The following is a 9,794-nucleotide window of genomic DNA, read 5'->3' as shown; positions in this document are numbered from 1 at the left end:
GTGTCAGCATGCCATTGGGGCACAGGGACAGTTCACACTTCTTACAGCTATTGTTTTAGGCTCTCTACAGATTATGGTGTACACATCAAGGATATTGGTGTGTACTTCACATTTTCTGGTTTTCCTTGCAATCAGGGTAAGAGACCTAGGGTTTGTCAACATCTGGAAATTAACCGCAATAGCCCTGTGTGGACACACTTATTTTGGACTAAGAGTGCCCAATTCTGATTTAGTTTAATCCACTTCCATAGTGGATTTGGACATGGAATAAGCTAACTCAGAAAAAGGCACTCTTATTCCAGAATCAGGGGGCGCTGCTCTGGCATAGACATTTTAGTAAATTTCCAGCTGTAAATAAGCCCTATTTGTTTTGATTTTTTGTTTTAAGTGAAAGCTGAGATTACAGAGAACAAGATGGTAGCCTCAAAAAAAGTACTGGAATTGTTCTGGAGTATTCTTCATGATGTAACGAACATGATAACGAGGCGTTGGAAGGACCCACACAATGTTTTGTGCTGGGCGTGTTGGATCTACAACTTCTGATGATAAGTGACACAGCTCTCCGATCGGGGTACATTTTTCTGATACTGACTATACCGATGTACAAATAATAATTCTTAGTATTTATATAACTTTGTGTTTTCAACTCTCTGTACAAATAGTAATGAATGAAACAAAGCAAGGTAGTATGCAAAGCAGAGTAATTAGTTAGGGTAGCCGGTGGAGTGTGTTTCAGTAGCACTATGGGCCGGAGTGGGGAGGGCTTGTGGCCCAAGGAAAATAACATTTTTATAGACACTGCTAAGGTGCATATTCTAAGGAGGGATTAGGAAGGATGGAGAGGACACCCAAAAATAAACATTGTCATGAAAGTATTTGACAGCGCTCTTTTAATATCCCTTTATCAGTTAGTAAAGGCAGGTGTGTTGCCATCACAACATCACAAAGTCAGAAATAGGGCAAGAGTAACTGCTTCATGCAAATAACATAGAGCAATTTATGTACATTGTATTTTAATCTTCTAACCCTGTGTCTGCTGACTGCAACTAGACTGGTCTGTGCATGATAATATTGAAAACATTTTAAAAAGCAATGTGATGACATTTTGGGCTTCCTAGACAACAGACTCTGTCACTCAAAGATAAAAAATCTTTAAAATGTCACATCTGCTGTCTCCAAATGGGCTAGATTGTTACGTACATAAATTACATTTCTTATATCTGTTTTATAGTTTCAGTAAAGAAAACAAAAACAAAACATGACCACTCACAAAAGCCTTCTTCTACACTGTTGGCATGATTAGCAGCCAGAGTACAAAATTGTCAGTACAGGGATTTCAAAATCAGTGTTACTTTTGATATTTATTTAAATGATTTTGTTTTGCTTCATTATTAAAGTCAACAATATTTAAATGTACAGGATGAAATCCTGGATGCACTGAACTCAATGGGAGCTCTGCCACTGACTTCAATGGAGCCAGGATAACACCCATAATTTGCTTCTAGTTCTGTTGTCAGTACAGCTTATTCCGTCATTACAGAAATAGTGGAGGGAAAAAAAATCTTTACCCAGTTTATGAAAGACACAGGGCCAGATTTTCAAAGGTATTTTTTACACTAATAGCATTTACCTCCTTTGACACATTTTGGGAGCTGACAGTGCATGTAGGAATGGAGTGTTACATCCTACAAGGCCATTTGTGCTTTAGGAAGAAAAACAAGAACTTCCTTCGATTTTGTCTGTTTCAGTCAGAAACTGATTAGGCAACCAATCTAGTGTTTGAAATTGAGCCACCTTCCTCTGCCAGTCTCTGTGCTTGTCATAAAAGACTTCTGCCCAGCATGAACAGTGACAATCTGGGCTACTGCAATGTCAATTTTATGCAAAAGATTCAAAAGAAAACTTATTTTAAAAATTAACATCCTTAAAAGTATATGGCAGAATTGTATAATAAAATTGTGCAAAATAAGCCCACAGGACCATCTGAATATAAATGCTGCTAGGCACATAACTTTGAGAGCAGCTCTGGTTCCTTTCTTGCTTGTTTATCAGAAGGTGGAAGCCTGCTGAGAAATGTGCTATAATGTAAAGATGAGTGACACTGCGTGATGGGCCAGATGATATATAAGAAGGTTCAATTCCTAATTTGGACAAATGAATTCCAAAATCAAGTTCCAGAGTTCTCGTCTCTGTGTTGTGGCTTCTGAGCTCTCACCAGCACAGAACACAGGCGTTACCAGGTTGGGCCAGACCCAAGGTCCATCCAGTCCAGTATCCTGTCTCTGACAATGGGGAATACCAGGAAGGTGTAAAAACCCTGAGTAGGACAGGTGGGGTAATCTGACCCCCAAGCCCTTTAGGGCTCATCCTAATTTGTAATTGCTTTAAGCTTTAAAGTATGAGATTTAATATCCCTTTCAAAATTGCTTAATTAATTATGATAATTCTGGATATTCAACAAGGACAAGTGCAGAGGCCTGCACTTAGGACGGAAGAATCCCATGCCCTGCTACAGGCTGGGGGACTGACTGGCTAAGCCGCAGTTCTGCAGAAAAGAACCTGGGGATTACAGTGGATGAGAAGCTGGACATGAGTCAACAGTGTGCCCTTGTTGCCAAGAAGGCTAATGGCATATTGGGCTACATTAGTATATATATATATATATATATATATAGTTGCCAGCAGATCAAGGAAAGGGATTATTCCCCTCTATTCGGCATTGGTGAGGCCATATCTGGAGTACTGCATCCAGTTTTGGACCCCCCACTACAGAAAGGATGTGGACAAATTGGAGAGAGTCCAGCAGAGGGCAACAAAAATGATTAGGGGGCTGGGGCACATGACATATGAGGATAGGCTGAGGGAACTGGAGTTATTTAGTCTGCAGAAGAGAGGAGTGAGGGGGGATTTGATAGCAGCCTTTAACTACCTGAAGGGGGGTTCCAAAGAGGATGGAGCTTGGCTGTTCTCAGTGGTAGCAGATGACAGAACAAGAAGCATTGGTCTCAAGTTGCAGTGGGGGAGGTCTAGGTTGGATATTAGGAAAAACTATTTCACTAGGAGGGTGATGAAGCACGGGAATGGGAATGGTGGGATCTCCATCCTTAGAGGTTTTTAAGGCCCGGCTTGACAAAGCCCTGGCTGGGATGATTTAGTTGGGGCTGGTCCTGCTTTGAGAGGGGAGTTGGACTAGATGACCTCCTGAGGACTCTTCCAACCCTAATCTTCTATGATATTCTTAATATGCATATAAATAAATAAATAAAAACCATACCACGCTCTTATGTAGCACTTTTCATCATGTCCAGTCTATATCTGATTGGGATTGTACCCAAGTATTACTGTAAATTGCACCAAAAAACTTTCAATTCAGCTGATATCATATGTTATAAGGCTGCCTGTCTTTAAAAAAACAAAACCAAAAACCACACAGCGATTTGGAGACAGGATAATATATTTTATACATTTTGTTTACACTTTATTTCTGTGGGCTCACTTTTATATTTTAAATAACTTTAAACATTTTGATTCCCATCACATATCTGAATCACAGCTCACCTTCCCATTCAAAAAACTTCAGGATGATTTTCATACCAGACATTCTATTATGATGAAAATGCAAAGACTTGAAAGTATCCCCTTGGAGTGAAAAAGCTTGCTTTGGTGAAAGGCAAAAAGATAATTTTCAATGTATGGAGAAAATTCAGCATATTATTTAAAAAGAAAGAAAGAAAGAAAGAAAGAAAGAAAGAAAGAAAGAAAGAAAGAAAGAAAGAAAGAAAGAAAGAAAGAAAGAAAGAAAGAAAAAGAAAGTTCCACTTCAGTTATGTGGCAACCTCAACTCAAAATGTCTCAAAACTGAAATCGTTTTCCCCTGGTAAAAAAAAATTGTCTTTGGGAGAGATGGGAAAGAAAACAGTTTTCATGATGTCACCTTTACTCTTTCATTCCTAACACTGTTAGCTCGGATCAGCAGCCCACAACTAATAATTTTATTCCTTCACCAGCAGAAAGTATTATCATTTGTATATACACGATATCCAGTTGAAAGATCGTTTATATTTTTAGGTGGATAAAATACTTAACTTCAGAGCTGCATACTGGTAAAACAAAACCCCAGTGATGCAGCTCTAAGGCGCCTGAAATTTCAGTCGTGAGTTGTTTTAGGTTTTAATGAGGACACAGGAGTGGTACCATATAAAGATCTGCTGCTACTCTGAGGGATACCCCCCATTAATTATTTTCTACCCTAGTGTGTTTTGTACTATCTAGCACGAGGAAGATACTAAAACTGTCACCTGTGCAGGGAGCCCATTGTTGTATGTGTGTAAGTTGCACACTATTTAACTATCATAATTTTTATCACTAACTACGCTAAAGGACTGGGAGCTTTGTGGGGGGATAGGAAAGAGCTAGCATATTAATGTGAAGACAGTATGATTCATCATCAACAAGTGACAGGAAATGTTCTATGGGTATTAAATCCTGAGCACAGAAATAACCAAATGCTTCAAGTTTCACCTCCACGTCCAAGTTCTTTTCCACACCCCTACAGAATATTTTTTTAAAAAAATCCCTACATTTACAGCGTTCTATGTTACTAACCTATTATCTTTTATTATAGCTAGAATGTCATTTGGAAAAACATTTTAAATTATATTTCTTCAAGTATTTATTAACTTTAAAGTTACTCATTTAAATTTTGTGACGAACCTGAGATATACCCTTATATCAACTTAAAAAAAACCAAGAATTCCCAGGATTGCATAACAAATCCTTGCTAAGATTAGCCACCACAACCATGACATACTAAATCGCACAGTGAAGATATTCAAGAAGACCATCCAACCTTTCAAAATAAATGCTAAGCTAAATGCTCGATAGAGAAAGGTCAACCCCAAATTTCAACAGCTGTTGGCAGCCATGTTGCCTTTATCCTCTGCAATCATTTACAATTAAATGCATAAAAAGCCATCCATGCTTGATGATGGTCATCTGTAAAGAATACAGGAGTATTACAAAGAATACAAAGGCCAAGAATATAAAGGAGCACAGAATGACAAAAGAGGGACATGGCAGAATTTAGCTGAATATAACAATCTCAAATACATCTTTTAGAGGAACACTTCTTCCCCCAACTTCTGATCTTCAATATTACTGAACAAAAATAAATAAGCAGGTATGCGGAAAGCCATTGGCTTCCAGAGGACAGATATGGGTTGCACATGATCCTGGAAAACATTTTTGAGAACCCTAGAACTATAAAGAATGAGAACTCATTCCTCATATCAATCAAATGCTTCCCTTTTATCAAAAAGAATTCTGCATGGAACTCTCACTTATAGTTTCCATATATTCATAGTAAATTTGAATGTCTTAAAATGTATGCCTACAATAATACTTAAATATATTACTCACATTCAGGACTTCATCAATACAAAAATAATCTCACCTAATAACTGCCTGAACTTCAAAATAAAATTTGAAGAGAGCTCAACTTCTGAATGAGAAATTTAAAAAGATTGGTAAAAATAGATTAAGATTGCAAAGTGAAATCATCAGTAGACAGAGTCCCTTAAAACAGAGATTTCATTTAATAAGTAAGACTAATTCCAAGAATATCCACATGGTTAGACCAGCTAGAAAATTCATAAATTGCTCTAATTTACAGTTCTTGCTCCACATTTTGGCTTCAATCCTGAAAATTTATGCACACGTTTAATTTTGAGCAAATGAGCAGTTCCGTGGGTCTACTTATGCTTAACTTTAAGCAATTGCAAAAGAGTTTGCAGGTTCAGGGCCAAAGACATTTGCAAAGACAGATACAATGTAAATCTTGTGTTTTGAAAGAGCATGTACATTACTTGCCTTCACACATTCTGAATGTTTTTCCCCTACAAGAGTTTATTTTACACATTAATGTATTGCTACTAAGACTCTAATTAGGAGGTTTAATACAATACTCAGGCAACTTTTAGTCTTGATAATTTTTTTCACTTTGATTCATAATTGAGCAATAATGATTGCAGGACAGGGCATTTCCAGCACATTCATAACTGGCTGGAAAGAGTTTTTGCATCACTTTCCACAACACCCAGGGAGCCGCTACTCCCCAGGAAATGCCCTGTGCTGAGGTAGTTACTGCTATTATCAACTAATTATTTTAAAAATAGGACTTAAAAATACTTTGAGGTGTTTTTCGGAATTTGTACACACAATATCTTTGATACACACATGTCACATCGTGTACTTAGACATATTGGACATAACTAGAGAATTATACCTGGTATGCTGAGAAAAAGAGGATTTTTTCAATCCATTGTCAGCCTTCCATTTCGCTTACAAATTGTTCTAAAAGTGCTGTCTATGCACTCATTGACTTAACAGACCTGGCAGTATTTTCCCTGCTATTTTTCATTTTCACATCTAGCATATGTGAAAATTTTAACAAAAAAGAGCTTTTATAAATAAAATACCATTCTAAATATATACTAGAGCAAACAAAACTTAGAAATAAGACTTTTATAGATCATCATGTATGTGAAGCTACAGCCAATAAAATCTTCAGGGGACCCAACAGTCCAGTTGTTAAGTCTCTGAAGACCACAAGAAAGAAGTTTAACAATACTTTCATCTTCAGTAGGCCTCTCATTTCTTTGAGAAAAACTGTAATTAATATTCTACGAATGGGTTATTTTGGCAAAGCAGAATTATTTCTCCAAAACGAAAAACTGTTTTTCTGAAGTTGCCACATTACTGTTAATGTTATGGTGGTGTTCGCATGAGTTCCTGGGATATACAAACTGCCTACTTCTAAACAGGTTTTGTACACTACAGACTAAATTTCTTAACTTACAAATACTTATTTTTTGTTTCCAGTTTCCAGTGGTAAAAAATGATGACTTTACAATGCATGTAAATGGGAGGTAAAGGTATTTTAAAAAACAGAATAAAAAGCTGTATGTTAAAAACCAGGTCACAGACTAATAAATACGTACATCAAAGACATGACGTTTTCAGCAGCTGGTTTTAAAGAGCAAGGAAGAAGGGAAAAGCTAGCTGTCCAAAATCCATTCTGGCTTTGTCACCTATATGCTCTGCAATTAAAACCCTGCAATTAAAAGAAAAACCAAGCTAACAGAAGCACAGAAATTTGCTTTGTAGCTTTTTTTGATTAAATTAAGCTACAGACTAAAAAAATGCAGTGTAAAACCTAATGCAATCTACTACATGTTTTCATGCACTTGCTTATATTGCATTAAAAAAAGGAATTTTTTCTAACCCAGAAAAATATGAGTCATCTGGTACTGTTAAAGAAAGCCTTACTGCAGTTTTTTCTACAGTAACAGGAGTTTCTAGAGAAGTAAACCAAAACGATTTTTATAACAAAATATAGAATTATTGTAGCAACTTATCATTGACTTTCAATATTTGAGCAAAACATAACAACAATTTGCCAGTTAGTTTCAAAGTGTTAAAAAGATGCTTTGACAGCTGATGCCAGAAAACGATGCCGGACGCCAGGATTTCCAGAATGACCCCCTGTTCCAAAGTGATGTGCAGTCCATGAATTAGACAGTGAGAGAAAACTGATCCTGCTCTATTGGTTTCTCCACCCAGGCTCCAAGCCCTGCCTTCAGGAACGCTTTAAACAAACATTCTTTGGCCGTTTGATACTTAGTGGCCACCTGCTTAGTGTCATGGTACAGGTTTGGTTTGAGGATCTTTGCACGCAGGCTAGAGGAAAGCTGCACAAATAGAAAAAGAAAGAAAACAAACCATTACACAAAGCCATTCCAGGAACCAGAATCAAGAAAAACGAGAGAATGAGTGCAGCAATTTGAAAGAATGACAAACACTCTATAGATAGAACGTTACTGTTGATTTGTATCCAACTACATATCACTTCACAGCTCATAGCAAAACTATTGGTCCAGTGGGAACCCTGAGGATCTACTAATTTCCATAAGCACCTTGAAGGTCAAACTGAAACCATCGTCATTTTGCTTGATAGCAACTGGCTGCAATTCTCTTTGAAACCCACCCCTTCTACTCTTCATGGGACAGTTCCCACCCACCTTTGTGCAGAGGCTCCCCTGACAGCAGGGCTGGGGGAGGGAAGCAGTATTCCAGGGCCCTATGCAGGAGATACACATACCCTGTGCAGCACGGGTGGAAGGCCTATGTGTAACCTAGTGAAAGTGAATGACAAGCTTATGCCACAGTCTCAGCACCCAGCTGTCTAAATTTCAGTGCCTTGCTGCACTACAATAAGAAATGATAGACTTCAAAGGACTGTTGTAGGAATACTGATTCTGCGGAAATGACTGGCTCAAGGTGCTATTTGCTTCTATCAATACAGACGCTTTGAAGAGAGGACTGGGAGAACCCTAAGGATCATGGTCTACTGCTTGTATCTTTCCATTTTTATAGAGTTTATCAACGATCATGAGGCAAAGAAATCCAAACTTTCAAAAAACAATTCTTTGACTTTTACCTGCACCTCCTGGGGAGGACCAGGGGAGAAAACCTGGTTCCACTGAAGCCACTACCTTTGACTTCAATGGGGCTAGGATTTTACCCCACATGTACTCAAACAGGAATGCCTCTTCACACTAAACTACAGACCCCACAGACAACAGACCCCACCTCTTATGTCATAGGATGGTCTCAGGGTATGATCTGGCAAATCTTAGCTCTACTGGTTTTTAACCTTAGTGTTCCGTGTGCTCGGCTCCGGAAGAGCTACTAAAAGAGACTATGTTGTCCAGTACATTAAAATTATAAGCAAAGCTCAAAGGAGTCAACATTTTTACTTTACTTAGTTCTAGAGGCAGGTAATTAGATCCTCACATACATTTACACTAGAAATGACCATAATAAAGAAAATGTGGAGCAAGACTTCTCTCTTCCCCATTTTTACCCATGGTTCAGTAACACACCAATTACTAACTTTGAAAATGTTTTAGAGAAGGTTTTTTATATCCACTTGCAAAAGCTACAATACAAGAAGCCAGCACATTACAACCTTTTATTAGAAAGGTGGTTATGAGACTGAGCAAAATTGAAACCCAGCAGTAAAAAACCACTCCTATCTTTGGACATGTACCTTTGCATGAATACGCATCCAGCGACTGTACAAAGCGTGCTTACAAAGGCGAGATGCACGACCCATCTCATCCTTGCCAGTTGTGGCATTAATAACTTCAAGACCAGTGTCTCCTACTGTCCAGTTTACACTGAAATTAGGTGCTTTTCCTGGCTGGCGGGCTTCTGCATTGCTAATACCTGAAAGGGAAGAGGTACATAATAATGAAAATGTGAAAATTCCTGCTTAGTTGTTTATAGATGAAGGAGTGATTGGGTGGTGCTATACAGATCATATTGTTAGGCATTCTTATAGCTGTGGTTCTAAAATACCACCATGATTTTCAACAGCTACCTGAGGATTTAGCCATGCACATTCCATTACTATTTATGGGGAATGTGCAGTTAAGATTTCTGCTGCTACCATGCTCAGTTGTGCATGTCTGCTTTCTCAGAAATCTGAAAATCCATGCATGCTTGTCCTGGTGATGGTAGGGAAGTAAAGAGATTGTAGAAAGATCTGTAACAAGATCACATCAGACAGTAATACTGGAGCCTCACAATGGTGCTAGGAATATAGTGCTGTTGCAGCTATCAAAGATTCATAGATTCTAAGGCCAGAAGAAGCCACTATGATCATCTAGTCTGACCTGAGGTACAGCACAGGCCAGAGAACTTCCCCAAAGTAATTCCTAGAGCAGATCTCA

At 38.1% G+C, this 9,794-nt stretch overlaps 1 protein-coding gene across 8 annotated transcripts in view; it reads right to left on the bottom strand.

The window, feature by feature from the left end:
* Positions 1–873: 873 nt before the first annotated feature.
* Positions 874–9,794, bottom strand: part of ADARB1 (adenosine deaminase RNA specific B1) — a 223,260-nt gene continuing 214,339 nt past the window's right edge. For all 8 annotated transcript variants that reach the window (XM_084643474.1, XM_084643477.1, XM_084643480.1 and 5 more), the window contains 2 exons: positions 9,110–9,288; positions 874–7,748 (listed from right to left, as the gene is read on the bottom strand). In XM_084643474.1, coding sequence (XP_084499600.1) covers positions 7,572–7,748; positions 9,110–9,288 — 356 coding nt within the window. In that variant the 3' untranslated portion in view covers positions 874–7,571. The remainder of the gene's footprint in view (positions 7,749–9,109; positions 9,289–9,794) is intronic.

Source organism: Lepidochelys olivacea, assembly GCF_965140295.1.
Source record: "Lepidochelys olivacea isolate rLepOli2 genome assembly, chromosome: 11".
NCBI classification, from domain to species: Eukaryota; Metazoa; Chordata; order Testudines; family Cheloniidae; genus Lepidochelys; species Lepidochelys olivacea.
The sequence above is the reverse complement of the archived record's forward strand: the minus strand, read 5'-3'. Positions and strand labels throughout refer to the sequence as shown.